Raw genomic sequence first — 21,762 nt, 5'->3', positions numbered from 1 at the left:
CGGGCTTCCATAGAATATTTAGAATGCATTTCGAGCGCGCCGGTTGCTCCGCCGTCGAAGATTCGAATACTGGATTCGGAGGTTGGAATCAAATTATGTTGTTACAGTTTTTTTGTTCGAGGACACAAAACTCTCTCAACTTCTGGCGCATTTCGCATTGAAATGTGTGTTTTCTCGGGTGGGTATGACATAAATGAAATACAACACGGTGTATCCCGCATCACCCTCGGTCCCAGCCCTCCCGCGCGGGTCGGATCGTCCTCCGATACACCGTGTTGTATTCTATGTATATCGTGTGAGCGGTTGTGCGACAGGTGTGCGACAACAGGTTGAGGACATTCTTGGGGCAGTCGTGAGGGTGTCGTGCAACTTTCAGCTGCCATGTGACGGAAAGAGATACCGTACAGGCACATTCTCTCCGACGGTCGATTTTGCTATTGCTTCTGTAAAAAAAACGCATCACAAAATATCGTACGTCTTATGAACACATATGGACACCTCCCTAACGAAATTAGAACAGTCGAATGTGAAATTTGTGAAAAGTCAATAAAAGATAATAAAACAAAAGACTTTTGACAAAGGTTTTGAACCGTTCACGAGAAGCTCAGATCGGTCTGCAGGTCGTTTTTCACTGAGGTCATGAGGAAAAAATAAGGGTCAGGGTTTTCTAGTTACGCAACAGTAAGCTGATATAACGTTACATAATTACCTTCGCCGAGAAGGTTATGCAGAGGGTAGCGTTTGTTTGTTTGTCTGTCTGTTTGTAGTGGACCAGAATAACTAAAGAACGCCTTGGTGGATTGTTTTGATATTTGGTATGTTGGTAGGTTTTGATGTGACCTGAAAACGATTAGATTTTGGGCCCCCTAGCGGCTTCTTACGGTACTGCAGCGGAACTTCCTGTTTTGATATCTTGTGTTCTGGACATGCTATGGAACTGATTTTTGAGTGGTACATAGATCCTTGGACAGAGAGTAAGTGGTACGGGTTTGGGCCCCCTAGCGGCTTTTTTGGAACTGCAGGAGCAGGTTTTGCGTCTGACTTTGAAAAAGAATAACTCAAGAAGGGCTTGATGGATGGTAATGATTTTTGGTAGGTAGATAGCTTGAGTGATGATGTACATGATTAGATACTTCTTATGCAAATCAGTATCTAATTTGCATAATTAATGAGGAAAGTTTATACATCCGCCAAATTCCATGATAGGACTCTGAAACATGTGACATATGTAACTGAGGAAGAGAGAAATATTAATTGATATGAACTATGCAAATGAAGACCTCATTTGCATAATTAATGAGAAAATACTATAACAAGATGGCCTTGATGGATGGTCATGATTTTTGGTATATGGATAGCTTGTGTGATGCTTAGTATGATTAAACGATAATTATGCAAATCAGATTCTAATTTGCATAATTAATGAGGCATCTTTAAAAATCCACTTTGTTCCATGGTATGACTATTCAAATTGTAACTGAGGAAGAGAGGACTGTTAATAGATAGAAAATATGCAAATGTGGGCCTAATTTGCATACTTAATGAGTAACTTCTATTATTCCACACTGGCAAATGACGGCAATTTCATACATTTAATACTTTTTTTGTGGCATCGGGAAGTTATGTGAATGTGAACATCGTTGAATTAAATATGTTCATAAGGGCCTCATTTGCATAACTGATGACAAATATTAGCACAACCTTCTTTGTTAAGCTCATAATTTTTTAGGCTCATACTTTGGACATGTTATATTTTAAGACAATCAACTGGTATGATTTATAATTGATGAGAAACACTCCCTCTACGTCAGTCATAAAGGTTAAGATTATTTGGCGAAGGTATGAGGTCGTGGAACTCTAGTTATGTTTGGTTTGTGACTTCCCCACTTTATGGCGTGATAATTGGCTTAGCCTAAATAAAAACAGGGCGTGATGTCATGAGGAAAGAGATGAGGGTCAGGGTTTTCTAGGTTCCGCGACAGTAAGCTGATATATATAACACAACTGATTGTTTGGTTTGTGACTTCTCCTCTATATGGCGTGATGATTGGTTCAGATTAGATTAAATACGAACTGGCCGTGCTATGCATGCGCACGCGCACGTATGTCCTGCGATACGAACGTTTTAAAGGGGAACTGTGCGATTTGGAAAAGAGTGTGTGCGAAGCTCGTTTGGAGAAAGAGACTGCCGCGAGAACGATTGGAAGAGAGATCTAGAACTAGACTGAAAGCGAGTTTGGGAAATTAGTAGTCTCTGCGAAGCTCGTTTGGAAAAAAAGGACTGACACGAGAAGAATTGAAAAAGGGAACTCGACTGAGAGCGTTTGGAAAAGGAACGTTGCTAAGAACGACTGGGAAAAAAGCACCGCTCTTCGACCAACATGCCTGCGATTCTGGACCTGCTGCCGGTGTCGCCTACCTGGGTGCTACTGGGAGTCTGCTTGGTCCTCTACTATATGTAAGTAACGGGACGTTAATTTCTCTCCCTCTGATCTACAAGGGTGTAGTTGAGAAACGAGGAAAACCAATATAACAGACTTTGTCCCCTTTCGAGTAGACCCCACAGCTCATTTGGCCTTGACGTTGCTTTGAGCGAATTTCGGCTCCAAGGTCTAAAAGTTCGATTCCATCGCCGGCCTCTATAAAGCAACTTAACCCCCATTAAATGAATGAAGACCTTTATCGTACATTTTTGTCTGAGGTCTGCACAGGTCGCAACAAAGATGTTTGTACAAATGGAAACGTAGTCTAATACATAGGTTCGGCCTCTTTAATAGAAGTGAAGTGAACTTTATTGCTCAACAATCGTACATGGTACAATGTATGGCATGAAATCAACAATACTACAAGGCTAATCTATCCCACAATTCTAAGTACAAAATATTTTCGAAACCAGTGTATTTGTTACAATATATATTAATGTATGGGTAATTCTGTCTCGCTTTTCGAATGATTTATGGAGAAATTGACCTATGTACATGGATATAGGAGTCGGACATGACAACAGTACATAGAAAATATCGCTCTGTGTACCAGATAGGGTGAAGTTTGTCTTAGTAGTAACAGTCTGTAAAAGCATATCTCTCTCTTTGCTATAAGTTGGACAATTCATCACAAAGTGGAATTCATCTTCAACACTTCCAGTACACGTGGGACACAATCTCTGAGTGGCTGGTGTGTTGTGGTGTCGACCCTTTTCCACTTCTAAGCAATGTGCACTGATTCTCAGCTTTGTTATGCTATTTGCAAACAGTTTATTATGAGACATCACATATTCAGGACTCCGGTGACTGCTCTAAATTCATCTTTTTCCACTTTTCACCTCACCCTATTCTAACAGCTGTAAAGCAGAAACTGTTTAGATCTCAAGAATGAAAATATAAAGGTGTCCTATAGAGATTTGTGTCATTATAATATATGCATAATTTCACTATGATTTTTCATATATAGAGATATCATTAAACTTAGATTACTTTACCATCAAAATTTGCCCCTCAGAATTTGCCCCTTAGATCTCAAGAATGAAAATATAAAGGTGTCCTATAGAGATTTGTATCATTATAATATATGCGTAATTTCACTTTGATAACCACTAGTGGGTCATATGAATTCTTCATTGAAGAGCCCTTTTTTTAAAGAAAAAGTAGGGCAAACGACGTGCAGTTTGGACAATAGATGTGGATTGGTGGGGAAACACGTGCCGGTAAAGCCTTCACAAATAATTACTGCTACTAAATATTTGTTGACAGCAAGATAAGTTATCTCGACTTAAAGAAAGGTGGGTACTTTTGGTTGCCTATATTCGGACGAGTAGTAACAAGTAAAGCTTGGGGCTTATCTTTAACAAAGGATCATCAATCCGAAGAGATAAGTTTGAGACAAAGAAAAAACCCAATTCTCTTATCAATTACTGTCACTATCAGTGTTAATTAATGTGCCCAGGGCATGTCCCTCCTCAAACACTGGATCTCCGGTTGGTGTCCCATTAAATGAGCCACGAGCCCTATCGGTAACTTGTAGACCGGCACATGACAGGTTGGTCAGTATGGGTCACTGACCTTGCCATGTATGATAGTTATTACAGTTCTCTATATAGAGGGGAATGTAAGCAAAACACCATCCATGACCCGAAATCTGAAATCTTACACTACGAATGTACCAACAAACTAACGGTATCGTACAACGGGCGCAGAACGAAACAGAGTAAGGATATCTAAGTCTTCGATGCGCGTTGCAAAATGTTGGGGATACTGCATGAAGCCTTCCAAGTTTAATGACTGTTTTCTAACAGTATTATTCAATAAAAACATTCACGTTCCTGAGTTGACATGCGCTCAAGTACACCATATGGAAAAAAGCAAGAAAGTTTAATATGTTCTATCTTTAAGGTGGCGTGAGCGCTGTTTCCTGTTCAATATTTACTAAAGGAAAGGGGCGATAATGTAAGTTGTATCTTTTGATAAAGACCGTCTATGGATATCAAGGGTTCATATTATGTAGAAATACATGTAGGCAATTAGAAGGGACAAAAACAGCATTTTTTTGGATGTTTCTCTGTAGAAAAAAAAAGATTATTCAATGCTGTGGCTGTTCTTGGGAATAGGGCAAACGGATAACTAATTGTTGACAAATTCATATTTACTTCTGATCTTTATCAGTTGTGCACATATGGCATCGCCCGATTACCAGCCTCTTCCAGGGCTTTCCTCGGCTAGTGTAAGCTTCCACCCCCGCCTGACCCACTAAGCCACCCCGGTGATTTTGCCCGACTGAAGAAACTGTCCTGGAAACAAACGAGACGAATTTATAAATCTTAGGTTCCTTCAGTCAATAGTCTGTGCCTCTACTGGCATTGATGATCGCATCCTTCAATGGTGTTAACATCATGCTAAATAACAAGTAGTGGTGATACTGTTGATCAAACTTGTTGATCAGTATTGTTCGATCACTCTTGACGACGCAGTTCCTGTACGTTGTATCTACTTTGATCATGTAATCTTAATCCATGTTCTATTTTGCCTGAACTCAATGAAAGGCGGTCGATTTAAGCATCTTAGGAATAAACAAATGTTCAAACAAACGTTAGCTTAGATCATTTATAAACAACAGTTTTTTTGTACTTAGACTATCGTTATAGATTATTATGCTGTCCATGTCTAAGTCCATTGTGACGTCTTGTGTTCATCAGCAGGGATAGCCCTTTGTAATAGCCACAGGCTAGTTGGACAGCCCCGACTTAACAGCTAAACCAGATAAATAAATAAATAAACAACAGTTTTTGACAGAGAAACAAAGAAACAAACAATCAAACATTGTTTTGTTTACCCGTAGCTACCTTACATGGCCGTTCTACACCTTCAAGAGGCTGGGGATCCCAGGCCCTCCGCCCATGGTGAATTTTGGAAACATCCTGAGCTACACAGAGGTCGGTATCTTTGAGTGACTGAATCTGAACTTATTAACAAGGCTAAACTTTTCTTCCAACACTAATAACGGAAATTGGGACTTACCCCAAATTTTCTGAAAATGAATCTGAACTTCTCAACGTATACAACCGCTATACGCCGTAATAGACACAAAGACACATTAGCAAACATGTTCTGGCAATTCTAGCTGCCTAGGCTGACCCATTGTAATGACTTGTTTTCATTGCCAATTACCAATAAATGTTCTATATTCGACTATTCATTGTTTTTTGAATCGGTGATCCTTATCCTTAATCTATGTCCATACCAGGGGTCACATGTCTTCGACTGCAAATGCTATAAGAAGTATGGCAAGGTATTTGGGTAAGTATTTTGCATATTTCGATAGTGTAATCGCGAAACTAGATGCGCTAATTATAGAGTTTAAAGCTTTCCATGCTTGAAAAAAAATGACTATGCAATGTGATGAATGAATAATGTACCATAGTATGTCAGAATTAGGTGAAGCACGCTCTGTGTACCTTTGTAGAGTTGATTGAAGTCCTTTATTCAGTCTTCACATGAATATACAATTGCTATTTCTATAAACGTGGCATCGTGTGGCGCAATCCGTATGGTGTTTCGCCCATAACCGAGAGGTCCCGGGTTCGAAACCACTGCCATGCCCCTATGTTGTGCCCTTGGGAAAGGCCCTTTACACGACTTTCCTCACTCCACCCAGGTGTGGATGGGTACCTGATTTAGGTTGTGGAAGGTCGCATTGAGGTCACCTGCTGGCGCCGAATGGCAGCCTCCCAGACCCTTGCGACAGTTCCACAAAGTGCAAGTGTGGAGCAAATATGTATCTGTTGTGCATTACTAAGTATGTGATCGTAAACCCTGCAGCAATTCAGCACTGGCTGCCATTGCACGGGTAATTTCTGACCAATAAACCATTAATATTATTATTATAATCTGCAGGTACTTTGAAGGCCGGCAGCCTATGCTGATGGTCGGTGACCTGGATCTCATCCGGGAGATCACCGTGAAACAGTTCAACAACTTCAGCAATAGAAGAGTGGGTAAAAATTGACTAAGGCTAAAAACAGCGCAAAACAGTGCAAAGCGAAATCCTATAAACTACTTTCTAGAGCGCCCTGACCTAAGCAAAGCGGGGAGTAGATTGCCCTGACCTTATTTCACCTAGAGGCTATAAAAGGAAGTGCGGTACCACTCTATGTCATTCTGATGAAGACTTTTGAATAAAAGGTCGAAACCGGTAAATCGTTGTGTCTCAGCCGTCATCCTTCTGACGCCCAATGGACTAAATCGACTAAGGCTAAGACTGAGGCTAAGCAGTAAAGACGGAGAGTCGGAAATTACGATCTTCTACATTTAACTATTAATCGTAAATTATGGAAAATGTAGGTTTATAGCTTGGGGCCATAGGGAGGGGTGCACTCCACCCAAGCAAACAGGAAAGGACTGTATTTGTGTATTATATACCACCAGCTTTTCCATGAGACCGTTAACATGATCACGTTGATGAAAGTTAGACATCCAGGAAGTAAGATACGTCAAAAATAACTACTCAAGCAACTAGATAAAGTTTTTGGCTTTAACATGATCATTGATGACTTTTGGCTGGATTTCACAGGACTTAGGGTCCCTCTTAGAGGCGTTTGCAGGCAGTGTGTTCGTGATAGAGGATAACGACTGGAGACGGGTCCGGGGCGCCATCTCACCGGCCTTCAGCTCCAGCAAGCTCAAACAGGTATGGGCGGAGATACTGACTAATAATGACTAATAAACTGGTGGACGTACCAACTAATAAGTATCAATTACCAGCTCAGAAATGGACCAGAAATAGCCATGCCTTTAAGTATCAGACCTTTCAACCGAGGATTGATGTGTTTAAAAATTCGTATTTTCCTAGAACGATCGTAGAGTGGAACTAGTTGCAACCAAGTACCGTGGAAGCATCCTTATAGATAGCTTTAAACAATGCATGCAGTTAGATATGCGAAGGTGAGACGTGACAGATCGTTCGGTGTAATATAACCAGCTGCTGTCGCGCCGCGTGCCTGCGAAGCTGGTGTGTTACGCCGAAGGGCGGTTATACCGGCTATATAGATACAGATACAGATACTACTTTATAAGAGGTATTAAGGGGGCCATATACATCATTGCACTCCAGGCATCACAGAGACGGTGGACGTTATAAACTTCCTGGCACGCTTGACCCATTGCTGATATCACGAATCCGTATTGGCACGTGTCAATAAAGTCACGTGTCTGTAACTCTCGCGAGTTTACGTTCCGATGTGATTGGTTATTATTGATCCTGAAGAAGGCGACAGTGGTCGTTAAAGATCTGATCCATGAATACCTTAGTGTTGGAAGAAAGTCAAGCATTATAGTATTATTACTACCAACACAGATGAGCTTCCATGGTAATAAAACAGGTATGTTTGTCAAGAATGTATGTCAGGAACGAGTGGACGTCCTTCAACTACTGCTTAAGGCTCATAGTAGGCTGTTGTTGAAACGCCCACCTGCCCAGTAGCCAGTATCAGTGTTTTCTGCATGAAAAATGGAGATATAGTTGTGTGTGTGTGTGTGTGTGTGTGTGTGTGTGTGTGTGTGTGTGTGTGTGTGTGTGTGTGTGTGTGTGTGTGTGTGTGTGTGTGTGTGTGTGTGTGTTTCCGGATCCGGACGACTGTTGTCAGCATAACTCCAGAATCTCTTAATGGATTACAATGATATTTGGTATGTGGGCAGGTGTTGTAAAGCCGAAGTTCAAGGTTGATTTTGGGCCCCCTAGTATGTGACCTTGGTACTGCAGCAGAACTTCCGTTTTTGTATCTTTTGATGTGCTATGGTCTTGATTTTTGTGTGGCAGATAGCTTTTTTTATTTGTTTGCTTTGTCTTGCTTGTTTGTTTGATGGTTTGTTTGCTAGTCTTGTTTGGACGAGTTCTGTTTTCGCAGTGACTCAGTTCTTGTGCCCACGCAGATGTCCGTGCTTGTGGAGAAGTGTGCCGATGATCTGGTTTCCTGCCTGATGGAGAAACAGGAAAAGGGAGTGATGTTTGACATGAAAGAGTGAGTATGCAGAAAACAGCTGGTAGGAAGTTTCTAAAAAAAAGTAAGCTAGATTGAGATCGTGATAGCAACTCCGCGTAGCTTCGAGGACCAGGGGTCATTCGTGGGCAAAGATTGAGAGTCCAGAAAGTTGCCAGTTTCTAAAGAAAATAAACCAGACCATAATAACGTCTGAACCCGTCTTTTGATTATTAGATAAGGGGTCATGCGGCTCCCATCTGTAGAGCAGAACAACTCTTGGCATACACCGGATTAATTTCTTCGAATCTATCGCCGGCGCGCAATTAAATCACTGACTTACTTGAATTATGTCGGGTGCTATACATCCTCTGTCACCCGGACCACTATGGCCGCCCAGAAGTCCCTGTCCTGCATAGCCTTCCCCATGCCGTCAGTCTGTTTACCGGTGTCTCTTGTCAGCACGTCTACTAATGTGAGGGGTGGTCATCCATGCCTCATACTCCCGAGTGTTGGAGACCATAGCACTAAGTTAGAGACAAATTTCTTGTGGTTTCTAAGACAGTGTCCGGCAAACCTTAAACGTCTGGCCCGTATATTGTCTGGTATATTGTTTCGGAAGACCAGCGTAGAGTTCCTTGTTTGTACAATGTTGCACCCATGTATGAACACGTTTCAACATCCTGGTATATGGCCTGGCGGCCGTCCAGCTATTGTTCTAGCTTGGGAGTGAGCATCCACGCTTCACAGCCGTACAAAATCATCAAATACACTATTTCTTCTTTAGGCTTTCATCCGCTTTCTCCATGGATGTGATCTCCAGCACAGCTTTCGGCGTGGAGGTCGACTCCCTCCACGACCCGGACCATCCTTTCGCGACACATGCCAAAGCAATCTTCAAGATAAACATAGTCAAAGGATTATTCTATGTCGCCTGTGAGTGTCGTATTACTCTTATATCCTTCCATGCATGTATTTGTGTCTGCTGTTTAGTATGACGTAAACATGTCCCACGTGACCCCACGCAACTCAGGCGTCTGGCTGCCATGAGGGATTTACTGTCAAAGAAGTTTTTAGTATGAATTGAATAAACCTTTATTATTAATATGACCTCCCACATTCTTTTTATATGTTGATGTTGTCGTTGTCATTGTAGTTGCTTTAGTTGTTGTAAATTTGGGCGTTTATAATATGATTATCTACCATTGAATAGCATTCGCCTCGATCGAGCGATAGCGGAAGATTGCCATCGTGTATGGTTTGACGTGTGCAGATTTTACTTAGATTGTGACTCATTTACTCACGACGTTTATTTCTTGTCTGTTTCAGTACCGCCTCCATTCAACTACATTTTCACACTCCGGGGATTCTCCCTCTTCCCAAAGTTCGCCACGGACTTTTTCAAGCACACCGTGGAAAAGGTCATCGAGATGAGGGAAGACAATCCTGAAGAAGCTGTAAGATTCCACTTCTTAAAGTGCAAATCATTGATTCCGAATGTACACATAGAATACAACACGGGGTATTCCGTACCCGCGGGAGGGCTGGGACCGAGGGTGATGCGGAATACAACGTGTTGTATTTTATTTATGTCATACCTTGGCCATACCCACCCGAGAAAACACACATCTCAATGCGGAATGCGCCGGAAGTTGGGGGAGTTTTGTGTCCTCGAACCTTGCCTCGAACAAGAAACTGTAGCAACATTGATTCCAATCTCCGAATGCGGTATTCGAATTTACGACGGCTGCGCAACCGGCGCGCTGGAAATGCGTTCGAAATATTCTATAGAAGCCTGTGTGATAACACTTCCGAACCCTATGTGTTCCGGATAGTTATCACACGGTCCGGAACACCCGTATCAGGCCCAGACATGACATAGAACCAACTATATTGAACCCTAGCAGTTATATATCAACTACAGTAGCTGGTGACGCTTTGTATGTAACATTGATAAGTGATAAATTTTGACTTGCTCTTTCATTGAAGAAGTTTAAGGCCAAACATGTTTGAACACAACAATATACTTCTGAATATATTTCAAGAAACGAGTGGACTTCCTTCAACTCCTGCTGAAGGCTCATAATAAGTCTCTAGATGAGAATGCCTGCGAAGGGACTGTCGATAAGCAAGGCAAGTATTGCAAATCATTTTGAAGACAAATAAGACAAACAAACAAACAAATGAACAAACAAACAAAAAAGACAGTGCAGAACATACATATAGAACAGCTTTATGAGCCAGTATATTTTGTCAGTGATAAGGAATTTTCTCACTAAAAGTTACCATAGGTTGGACAATTGAGAATATAGTTTGGCTGTTTTGCACATTCAATGTTGTGGAGTAACGTTTTGTGGCAAAGCAAACGAGCAAAACTTGACGCATCGTTCAATGCCCAGGTCTGTCCATGAGGGAGATTGTAGGAAACTCGTTGATATTCTGGCTGGCCGGGTTTGACACTACTGCCAACACCATCGCGCTCACGGCCTACAACCTCGCCTTCAACCAGGGGGCACAGGACAGGGTCAGGGAAGAGATCGACAGAGTTGTGCAGACTCGGGTGAGTTGGTCATGGATCATTTAGCTTAATCAATCAATCAATCAATCAATCAATCAATCAATCAATCAATCAAGCAATCAAGCAATCAATCAATCAAGCAAGCAAGCAACCAAAAATGGTTTATTCGTACATTATTGCATAAAACATTATTGCCTTTATAAAGAAATATGAAGATTTTTGGTCCCCGGGTACACTGGAAAACCCACCACAATGAATGGCCTAACTGCAATTCTTCAATTAATATAATTGAAAGAGGGTCTACTTTGATTCAAATGCCAATGATCTTTATTGCATATCCATTCCCAACATACAAATAGGAAGACGCGAGAAAAAGAAGGTACTACAACTAGATTTGCACTTTAAATGACTCCTCTCTTCCTAATACATAATAATGATATTTGCACAACAATTGTACAAGGTGCAAAGTATGGCATCCACTGGTACATTATAAGATAACATTCTATAAGGCTAATCAATCTATCTTATACAATATGGTGTAGCAGTATGGGATTTTACAATCATTGGAGGAGTTTCTAACGTCTAGACATTCTTTGATTTATTTTCCAATGTATACCATGCAGGGTTGTCACATGTCATTATGTACTTAAATTTTCTATTCAAGTAACGTTACACGTGTAAACAAAAAAATGCAAATTCGCTGAGGCTTCAAGTACATCAATATTTGAACGTGACATTAAATCTTACCGGCTAACTCAGGGGAAGCTGGACTACGAGGCACTGAACGAGCTGCGGTACCTGGAGATGTGCGTGAACGAGACTCTGAGAATCTATCCTGGGGCAAAGCGGTCAGTCCTACTCTTTTCACCGTTGGGTTCTTTGGTTATTTTGGTACTATGAATTATTCTCCAAGCAGAGGCTTCGATCGAGAGGGGTAGTTTTGTCCGGGATTTTAACGTTCCTCTATGAATACGAATAAAGATTATACGAGTGGTTGCCATTACATACACATGTGCATTGTGTTCAAAGCACGCCCACTGCAACTGTTGTTTTTTCCTCATACCAGATACTGGGACAGCATGAAAAGTGATTGACATGCAAAGCTATCTGGTAATTGCTGATACATAGAGCCCATTGTGGAAGTCTGCCACCCACCCAACTTCTTGATGCCTTGTCTATAAACCCTTAAGCTAGCTAAAAGCCTAACGTTTAGACTTGCTGTCTTACCATTGACTTTGTGGCAAACATATTGCCAAATAATAAATGGTTTGATATTCGTACTTTCCAAACGTAACTGTGTGTCTTGTTCATGGTACAATATCTTCATTGATCATTCATGACTGTTGCATCATCGTAGCCTCCGCCAGGCTCCGGCGTGGCTGGAAAGAGCACAAATCGGCCAAATAGAGGAGTTGGCCAGCCGATAGACACAATTTGCCAAATTAGCGAATTGTATCTATCGGCTGGCCAACTCCTCTATTTGGCCGATTTGTGCTCTTTCCAGCCACGTCCCTACTCACTCGATGACAAAGTGACAATGACAAATGTAACCTGTGAACTATTCTGTGGTCACCTTTAGGTTTGATCGTGTCTGTAAGGAGGACACGGAGGTGAAGGGACTACACATCCCGGCGGGGACCATCGTCACCTTCCCCGCCTACGCCATCCACCACGACCCGGAGCTCTGGCCGGAGCCCGAGAAGTTTAAACCAGAGAGGTACCATCTACATCTTACGTCTACATTCGTCCCATAACTTTTTGCCTTCATGAAAAAATGGAGGTGCACTTTTCTGTGTGTTTATGTATGTATTTGTATTTGAGTGTGTGCGTGTATGAGTGCGCGTGCGTGCGCGCGCGCGCGCGCGCGTGTGTGTGTGTGTGTGTGTGTGTGTGTGTGTGTGCGTGTGTGTGTGCGTGTGCGTGTGTTTCCGGATATTTGATTTGATTAATAGCGGCGAATTCATTGAACAAATTTCATCTTTTTACACTTGTTGCGTTTTGACCATTTTGAAGTTATACTCTTACACCTTGCATTATGTTCTAATCAAACCGAGAGAGAGAGAGAGTGGGTGGGTGAGAGAGAGAGAAAGAGAGAAAGAGAGAGAAAGAGAGGGGAGAATGGCTTATTAAGACAAGTCAAACCAAGAGTGTTTCGGCTATAAAGCGGCCCTTAAGCACACAGCGTTTGTGACGGTTATATTATTTTTCCTAGGTTCTCTAAGGAAGAGCAGGAGACCCGAGACCCGTACTCCTTCCTCCCGTTCGGCTCCGGACCCCGGAGGTGTGTGGGCATGCGCCTCGCCATGTTGGAGATCAAGCACGCTCTGGCCAAAGCCCTGGAGAAGTTCCGCTTCGTCACGTGTGAGAAGACTGAGGTAACCATCGCTGCTATGATGCTGTATTTTTGTCTATACATTACATTTTATTATTTGAAGAGCACTTTTAATGCAAAAGTACCCGACGAAAAACATTGTAACATATGACAATGCTGTAGCTAAAAATGCCCTCACTAAATTCAAGATAGCTTTGGGTATTTGGTATCAGGGGTGTTCCAAATGGATCTATCTCTATCTCTTTCTGGCTCTTTCTGTCTGTCTCTCTCCCCTCTCCCTCTCTCTCTCTCTAACTCTCTCTTTTTTCTCTTTCTCTCTCTCTCTCACTCACTCACTCTCTCACTCACTCTCTTTCTCTCTCTCTTTCCCCCACCCCCTTTCTCTTACATAGCACCTGTTAATCTACTTTGGAACACCGGATTTTTAAGGTACGCTAAAATATGTACATATACACAAGAGGCGCTGCTGGTAATGAACGTGGTTACTCGTGTCGCTATGAAACAGAATCTGTCGTCCTTTCAGGCCCCCCTTCGCCTGGAGAACAACAACGGGAACCAGGTGACGGGCGGCGTGTGGCTGAAGGTACAACCCCGCAGCCAGGCTCCAAGGATCCGGACGTCTTCAGCTTGACGAGTTGCCTGCCTACCTGCCTACGTGCACAGGCCAGATACTGGCCCCTTGCTTTCCAGGTGGATCCTCCAAGACGTCCTGTCCCTTGCCCTAGCCTCTGCTTCCCGAATGTTTAACCCAGTGTTTAACACCATTAATTTAAGCTAATCTAGTTTACAGTAATATATGAACCACTGAATGCTAGACTAAGTACTCTGCAAACTAAGGTACAAATCATGGAAGTCTATGATATATTCTGTAACAACTACTGCTTCATGATATTCACATTTGTCTTTACCAAGTATGAACTATCACTGTAATTAAGATGTTGATACACAATTTCTAATCGATTATGTAGGGTAGGTACTATTTGGAATACTTCACATCTGACAATGGTCTTGTCTTTGCAACCAAATTTATGTATGTAATGCTAAAAATGTGCATGACTTACCTCTCATTTAACATGAATGGAATACAACTTTTAATCATAAATCATGCAAATTAAGTCTCCAATTACATAATTTGTATGTTGTCATACTTATCTTTACTTATTAAAAAATATAACATTCTACTTGAATGAATGAATTGTTTATCTTTCACAGAAGCATTGTAAAAACATTTCGCAGTCAGTAGGCAATTGGTGAAGATTTAATGAAATGTGGCAATGGATTGATTTGCACTGGAACGCCATGTTAGTTTAAAAGCCGCTGCATTTGACTCACATTTATTCATGTTGCGTTTGGAGTAAAGCTTGCTCAATGATTCTTGATTTTTTGGTCAAAACTGTTCACCTTTGTACGTATCAAAAATAAAGCACAAGTAGCATAGCTTCTGAACACTCCTCTTAATTCGAACTCTATGAAAAGCGGCCCTGATGGCCGAATAGAGCAGTGTGGAGAGTAAATTAAGGCACAAACAATCAAATAAACTACCGGGTATTTCATAATTCAGTGTAGTGCTTCCAAAGAATGAAACATGTAACTTTTCATTTCGGATCTAAGTTAAAGTTGAACTGTAATTCCGGACAGAAATTATCGACTGTTCAACCCCAGTCGTTGTCAAGGAAGGAGCAAGGCACTTGGGGGATGGTTGTAAAGACCAAGTAGTTTTCCGTGATTATTAAATTGTCATTCTAGAGGAACGGTTTCATTAATGTATAACGTTCAAATAAGAAAGGGGAGGAACTGTCAGTGGTAAAATTAACCTCTTCCTGGCCCTATTGATTCTATATATTGAGGCCGTGACACGTGTTGTGATTAGAATATATTGAAGACAGAAACTATGCAGCGCCTTGTATTACTTCAAATGCCTTTATTGAAACACTAATGTAGTCTAAAGCGTGCGGCAACTAGTCAAGTAACAACAAAGGTAAATTGGTGTTAGGAAAGCTTCTTTGCTGTGACGAAATTTGACGAAATCGTCCGATTTCTTACATAATTACGTTCATATCGCCAGGGACTGTTACAGTTGTGACGTTTAAAACATTTCTGGATTATCTTCAGAAAACTATTTGGTACATCTTGAGAAAACTACTTGGTCGATGCTAGTCTTAAGAGGAACTCTTCTTTGCTGCGATGAAATTGAAGGTCCCGTCTGATTTCTTACATATTTTAATTACGTTGATAACGTCAGGGACTGTTACATTCGTGACGTTTAAAAAAATTCTGGATTATATTCAGACAACTATTTTGTCGATCTTAAGTAAACTATTTGGTTGATACCAAACTTAATAAGTGTTCTAAGTTTCTCTAGACGATTCAAAGCTTAACTAAGAAGAATGACCACTCAGTGATCAGATGCAATGCGAAAGTTGCAGGTTATAAGGGGAACCCTACATGCAACTACACTGAGTAAGCTTGCAGTCAAACTACCCATGTATTCATATTGTTGGTGAAGGGACATAATTTTTCAATCAAGGAAAAAAGAGAAAACCCTTAAACTAACAAGCTATCTGCCACCCAAAAATCAAGACCAAAGCATGTCCAGACCAAAAGATGCAGTACCAAGGTCGCACAATAGGGGGCCCAAAATCGACCTTGTATGTCGGCCTCAGGACACCTGCCCACATACAAATTATCATCTTAATCCATCAAGAGGTTCTTGAGTAAAGTAGTGCAGAAACACAAACACACAGACACAGCCAAAACTATATCTCCATTTTTCATGAAGATAATAACACGTGTCGCTGTTGGAAGTCCAGCTGTTCAGAACTCTTTTGCAGACATCCTCCTAAGTACGAGCTTCCACCCTCAACCACATCCCTCCCTCAATCTGGTTCCCAAGGGTGTTCTTAATGCGGACAGGTATCTGAAAAACAGAATGATAACAGCCCGAGATTATACCCGAGGTCCCTTCAGGGATGTGGGTCACATTTCTTTTCTTTTTTCATGATGATCTGTATCTGTATACAACCTGCAAAGCCACCATTCGCAATATCACACCAGCTGCTGTATCTGTATCTGTATAGCCGGTATAACCACCCTTCGGCGTAACACACCAGCTTCTGTATCTGTATCTGTATAGCCGGTATAGCCGTCCTTTGGTGTGCCACACCAGCTTCGCAGGTACGTGGCGTGGCAGCAGCTGGTTACATCATACTGAAAGACCTGTCACTCCTAGTCTTTGCACATCTAGCTACAATCGCTGTTCAAAGCTACCAAATGATAATGAGGATAATGATGCTACTCCAGTTGAAAATAGAATGGACTCCCCAAAGGACAGTGCCTGTATGAAGTAGTAACGTAGCTTAACCATATCAAGACATAGAAAAAGGTATTGAAAATAAAATTACTGGCAAGTTTCTGCTATTTGCTTACCACAGTCTTGTCGCAAGTGACAAAGCGAACTTTCTGCAGAGCTTTGGCCAGGGCAAACTTGAGCTCCATCAAGGCGAGGCGCATGCCCACACAGTTCCTGGGGCCGGCGCCGAACGGCAGGTAGGCGTACGGGTCACGGGCCTCCTTCTCCTCCTTACTGAACCTGTGAAAACAAGTTTGTCAGCTGTAATCAACCGGGACGGCGGGCGGTATTGACTTCCAACGAACTTTGACCCAGTGCTGACGTCACACGTGAGAAATGACGTGTCTGCCGCACTTGGGTCAGATATTGTGAATGCAGAAATGTTCGCGATGGTTTTATGTTCACAGTTTTCGCGGTGAACTTTTTACCGCGAACTTTAAATCACCGCGAAAAGCCGTTCCATTGTGTGACTGCAGCGCTACTATTGTCTCAAACGCGAACTCAAAACCACCGCAAACACTCCATTTTCTCACTACCGCGATTTTAAATCCACGTGAACATTTCTGCATTTACAGTACCTGATGAAGACCGAGTGATTCGGTCCAAAACTACGGTGAGTGATTTTATTTAGTTGGAGAAAAGTATAGTTCTCGTAATGAACGTTGTTATCCCGTACCTCTCTGGTTTGAATTTCTCCGGTTCTGGCCAGATATCTTCGTCGTAGTGGATGGCATAGGCGGGCACGTTGACGATGGTTCCCGCCGGGATGTGCAGTCCTTTCACCTCTGCGTCTTCCTTACAGACACGATCAAACCTAAAGATGGCCGCAAAAGAGTTAACCGGTATAACATTTGTCATCCAATGACGGGAGAGAAGGTACATGAGCCTGTAATGTACTCAATTTGACCATGATCACTGGGTTGTTGTTATCGGATAGGCCGACTACTCTCTCTTCGCAGCCAGTGGCTGAATTGCGAGGAGCGCACATGATCACTGGGTTACCCCTACTTTTCTTGATTCGAAAGAAACAAACAAAGAAACTAGACAGGAGACAAAATGAACCCATCGCACCTCTGTGCAGCAGGAAACATCCTCAGGGTCTCGTTCACGCACATCTCCAGGAAGTGCATCTCGTTCACAGCCTCGTAGTCAAGCTTCCCCTGAAGTAGAGTCGCGAATACTTTTAGAGCCCTAGATATTTGCCAAAATTTGCCGAATTTCAAAGGATGCTGGAGCTGGTAAATGTTTGTCTTGAGTCATTGAAGCAATTTTTGTGACTTTTTAAATGTCATTTTGACCAGATTATACCAGAACAGTATCTATTTCTACTACACTCTATCATTGCAACACAACCTGTGTCAATATTTGCATATTTGCAATTAGTGAGTCCTTGTGAGGCATCAATCATCAGGATCATCACAAGCCCAGTAACATATCCATATCTAAGCATTAAATCGTCCGCTTCTCGATGATGGGTTCACCATACCAACAACGGATACCATAGCCAATGATAGCAGCTTATCTACGTTTTCCTTTTTGTTTTGATGAAGCAATCGACACCTGAAACATCTCTACATTTCCATCGACTTACCCGCTTCTCGATGATGGCGTCCACCTCCTGGATGACCCTGTCCTGCGCCTCCTGGTTCAAGGCCAGGTTGTAGGCTGTCAGGGAGATCGTGTTGGCCGTAGTCTCGTACCCGGCAACCCAGAACAGCACGGCGTTGCCCTTGATCTCCTTCTTAGAAACACCTTGTCAAGAGGAGAAACACATATATAATAAAGTCAGGTAAGTGTTGTGCATCTCGGTCAATGAATTGGCTTAGAAAGTTTAAGTGACGGTGAGCAAGCTTGTCAGGTTTCCGGGACATTCTGATACCTTCCTATATATATATATATATAACGACCGGTCGATGTCTTTATAGCGTACATATTTCAAATCCATTGAACATTGTCCATGTCGTGTTTTTCTTTGCATTTCATATTTCATTTCACTGCTTAAGACGTTCCCAAATGAACTAATAGAGCAATATTTAGACATTTAAAATCCAGGCCGGGAAAGGGTAAAAATGGTGTTGATTTGATTTGATTTATTCGACTGCAAAAATGGTGTTCACTGCATTGATTTTCGTTCTATCCAAGTTTTATATTGCTCAATTTGAAGTGTTTGATGGCAGAAACAGCTGAGCTGATATTAACATGATTACTGACCATGTTTGACGATGTCCTTCGGCACGTCTTTGTCCAGTTCCTTATTGTGAGCCTTCAGCATCAGCTGGAGGAAGTCCACCCGTTTCTAAAAGAAATGTTTGAATAGAGGTACAGTGTGAGCAGCAACTGGCGGCAGTGATATGGTTTTTCCTTTTCTAAATATTTACTTTTGGACAAGGACAATGTGGCACTGCATATTCAAGTTGGTAACTTTTTCTTACAGTTCCAAGTAAACTTACTGAAATCAACAGTATTGATAACAAATATACTTTGATTTTTTTTTTTGCAAACGATGAATTCGATTCCACTCTGACAAGACAAAGGAACAGTATACTGAAAATAACTGACGGCCTCATCTTCGTTGCTGTCTCTCATGTCAATCACGTTGTCGACCGCCGCGCAGAAAAAATTCAGCACTTTTGTGGGGAGCAGACTTATTCCGACACGCTCAAAGACCTTCGCTAGTTGTGGAAACAGAACTAAGAGGACAAAAAGAACAATGATCTTAACGTGTGTTTTAAGCCAGATATTCAGGATCAACGTTTTTCAGGATCAACATAGTTTGAAATAAAGTCAAGATGACATTGACTACAGTAACTGCAGGTAAATGTGTGCAGTTGCAACGGGCGACAATAGACCGATCATGTTGAACACAATATCGAACATATAGAACCCCCTGTTCTATTTCGAACACCTCCGTCAAAAACAGCGCTCTCACAGCAACTACATCCACCCCCTCCCTTTGCCCCCTCCCTTTGCCCCCTCCCCAAACAAATCTACTCAGTGGATGTAGCATTTAACAAAACAAAGAAGTAATTGCCTCTTTCTTTTGCCCGCCCTGAAAGGGTTTTCGAGGAAGGAAAGCTCAACAGAAGTCAGTTCCCATTACGAGCGGCCGCGGCCATTCTTGTCCGTCAAACGCTGTTTTTGACGGAGGTGTTCGAAATAGAACAGGGGGCGTGGCTTCGGGATCGGTCTATTACTCACACAGCACGATTACAAAAGGGTTGAAGAGATTGAAGTCGAACAGCTTTTTGGCGTGGGCGACGAAAGGGTGGTTGGGGTCGTGCAGAGAGTCGACATCCACTCCGAACGCCGTCCCGGAGATCACGTCCATGGTGTAAGCACCAGAAAGCCTGAAGAAGGACCACATGTTAGTAACGAGTGCCACTTTCGCCTAGGGTCGTTTCCGAGTCTGTATGTGTGTATGTTTGTGTGTGTTTGTGTGTGTGTGTGTGTGTGTGTGCTTGTGTGTGCGTGTTTGTTTGTGTGTGTTTGTTTGTTCTGTGGACAACTCGAGAAGTTATGGATGGAACTTTATGATATGTCAGGTGCGTAGGTGTCAGCAAGACAAGTATGTCTCTGGTCTGATCATGATTTGAAGATATATTCCTTGATTGTCTCTTGTTTACATTTTGAGAACGATACTATTGTACTTTAATATTTCTGTTTTTCGTTAATAATAATTTCTTACGTTTGATCTGTATTATATTATCAGTATTCGATTTTTCGTTATATAGTTGTTCATTATGTTTATTTCATCATTTATTATACCTTTGTTTCGTTATTTATCATATCACTCTTGTAATTGACATTTGTTAGGTTAAAAGGAGGAGGGCTTCTATAAGCCTTGCAGGCTTCTTTCCTCCTCCTGCACATTCTTTTATACTTTCATTAATTGATTATTGTTTTTTTTGCTTTTATGTGCGAATAAATAAAACAAATAGATAAAACAAAAAATAAAGCAAACAAGTTTGACGATGGGCCCCTAGCGGCTTGGAGTCCTCTGTATCAATCCCGGTCCCTACGGAGCTAGTTCTAGGTAGGTGAGCTTTCTCAAATAAATTATCCCATTTTCAGGTCCGTGTATGCCATACTCACTCTTTCAGGTCAAACATGGCGCCTTGCTTCGCGTTCTCGTCAAGGTTGCCCACAAAGTTGTCAGCACACTTCCCAACCACTACTGCCATCTGCGTTACAAACCATCAAGAAAAAACTAAACGCACTTCATTTTTATGGCCTATATGTGAGTGAGTGTGATATGTAATCACAGAACGTCTCTCACTATAGTCCACATTGCTGTGTGACATCACTTTCCTGCGTCATGGATACTGCAACATTTATAGCACAGAAAACATCATTAGACCAGTTTTAACCCAATCCTGCTGGAGTTCCAGAGCAAAGATATACCCCCACTGCTGAAGTTCCCAGACACCTTTGAAACAAAGGGTACTAGTTTGATATTGCTCATTTTTAGTTACTTCGATTTACAACAACCGCGCGGGTACAACGTGCGTATTCTAGAAATACCATCAACCCGACAATTGTCAGGGCTAGCATACAGAACATACATGTGCATGGGCTCAGCAGGACTAGGGATTTCGATTAAACAGATAATTTCCGAACCCAAGTCATGTATGCTAGTAATATCAATATTAAAGACTACTGGCCTTGCTTATCTTCCATAATTGGAAACAACAAATAAAATATTTGGCAAAATGCTGATACCACACAGGTGCACTACCAACAAAAGGGTTAACTCATTATTGGAAGAACTAGCATTCTTTCTTTCTCAGCCTGATGATATACCTGCTTGAGTTTCCCGGAGCTGAAGGTGGGCGAGATGGCGCTTCGGACCCGTTTCCAGTCGGCATCTTTAAGGATGGTGATTCCGTTGCCAAGGATTTCTCCCTGACCCTCGAATACCTGCAAATCCAGATGATGACGTCAGCATTGACAGTGGCAAACTTCAAGCGAGTTCTCTAACACCATTTACTTGATATGTCAACTTAATGCTGCTTTTTTTCTTTCTAAAAAGAACAATTTTCCGGAGGTTCAGCTTGTCGGTATAGTGTTAGACCAGAAATCATAATTCAATTCCTCAT

At 41.9% G+C, this 21,762-nt stretch overlaps 2 protein-coding genes across 3 annotated transcripts in view; one reads left to right on the top strand and one right to left on the bottom strand.

The window, feature by feature from the left end:
- The first annotated feature begins 2,095 nt into the window (after nucleotides 1–2,095).
- Nucleotides 2,096–14,754, top strand: LOC136422508 (cytochrome P450 3A29-like). The gene is made up of 14 exons (XM_066410280.1): nucleotides 2,096–2,458; nucleotides 5,296–5,425; nucleotides 5,737–5,789; nucleotides 6,387–6,483; nucleotides 7,063–7,179; nucleotides 8,421–8,509; nucleotides 9,255–9,403; nucleotides 9,797–9,944; nucleotides 10,506–10,600; nucleotides 10,867–11,027; nucleotides 11,745–11,833; nucleotides 12,565–12,702; nucleotides 13,198–13,360; nucleotides 13,841–14,754. The coding sequence occupies exons 1-14, from the start codon at nucleotides 2,382–2,384 to the stop codon at nucleotides 13,946–13,948; spliced, it is 1,614 nt and encodes a 537-aa protein (XP_066266377.1). The 5' UTR covers nucleotides 2,096–2,381; the 3' UTR covers nucleotides 13,949–14,754.
- A 464-nt stretch (nucleotides 14,755–15,218) lies between these two features.
- Nucleotides 15,219–21,762, bottom strand: part of LOC136423515 (cytochrome P450 3A24-like) — a 20,168-nt gene continuing 13,624 nt past the window's right edge. For both annotated transcript variants that reach the window (XM_066411705.1, XM_066411704.1), the window contains exons 5-14: nucleotides 21,467–21,583; nucleotides 20,759–20,847; nucleotides 19,865–20,013; nucleotides 19,226–19,356; nucleotides 18,878–18,962; nucleotides 18,258–18,418; nucleotides 17,738–17,826; nucleotides 17,343–17,480; nucleotides 16,744–16,906; nucleotides 15,219–16,234 (exon numbers count right to left, since the gene is read on the bottom strand). In XM_066411705.1, the coding sequence (XP_066267802.1) occupies nucleotides 16,157–16,234; nucleotides 16,744–16,906; nucleotides 17,343–17,480; nucleotides 17,738–17,826; nucleotides 18,258–18,418; nucleotides 18,878–18,962; nucleotides 19,226–19,356; nucleotides 19,865–20,013; nucleotides 20,759–20,847; nucleotides 21,467–21,583 (1,200 nt within the window). In that variant the 3' untranslated portion in view covers nucleotides 15,219–16,156. The remainder of the gene's footprint in view (nucleotides 16,235–16,743; nucleotides 16,907–17,342; nucleotides 17,481–17,737; nucleotides 17,827–18,257; nucleotides 18,419–18,877; nucleotides 18,963–19,225; nucleotides 19,357–19,864; nucleotides 20,014–20,758; nucleotides 20,848–21,466; nucleotides 21,584–21,762) is intronic.

This window comes from Branchiostoma lanceolatum, chromosome 17 (genome assembly GCF_035083965.1).
Source record: "Branchiostoma lanceolatum isolate klBraLanc5 chromosome 17, klBraLanc5.hap2, whole genome shotgun sequence".
NCBI classification, from domain to species: Eukaryota; Metazoa; Chordata; class Leptocardii; order Amphioxiformes; family Branchiostomatidae; genus Branchiostoma; species Branchiostoma lanceolatum.
The sequence above is the reverse complement of the archived record's forward strand: the minus strand, read 5'-3'. Positions and strand labels throughout refer to the sequence as shown.

Coding starts and splice junctions, on each gene's coding strand:
- LOC136422508 (XM_066410280.1), top strand. CDS start 2,382: ATGCCTGCGATTCTGGACCTGCTGCCGGTGTCGCCTACCTGGGTGCTA. Junction 9,945..10,505: donor GTAAGATTCCACTTCTTAAA/GTGCAAATCATT, acceptor CTTCTGAATATA/TTTCAAGAAACGAGTGGACT. Junction 11,028..11,744: donor ACAGAGTTGTGCAGACTCGG/GTGAGTTGGTCA, acceptor CGGCTAACTCAG/GGGAAGCTGGACTACGAGGC.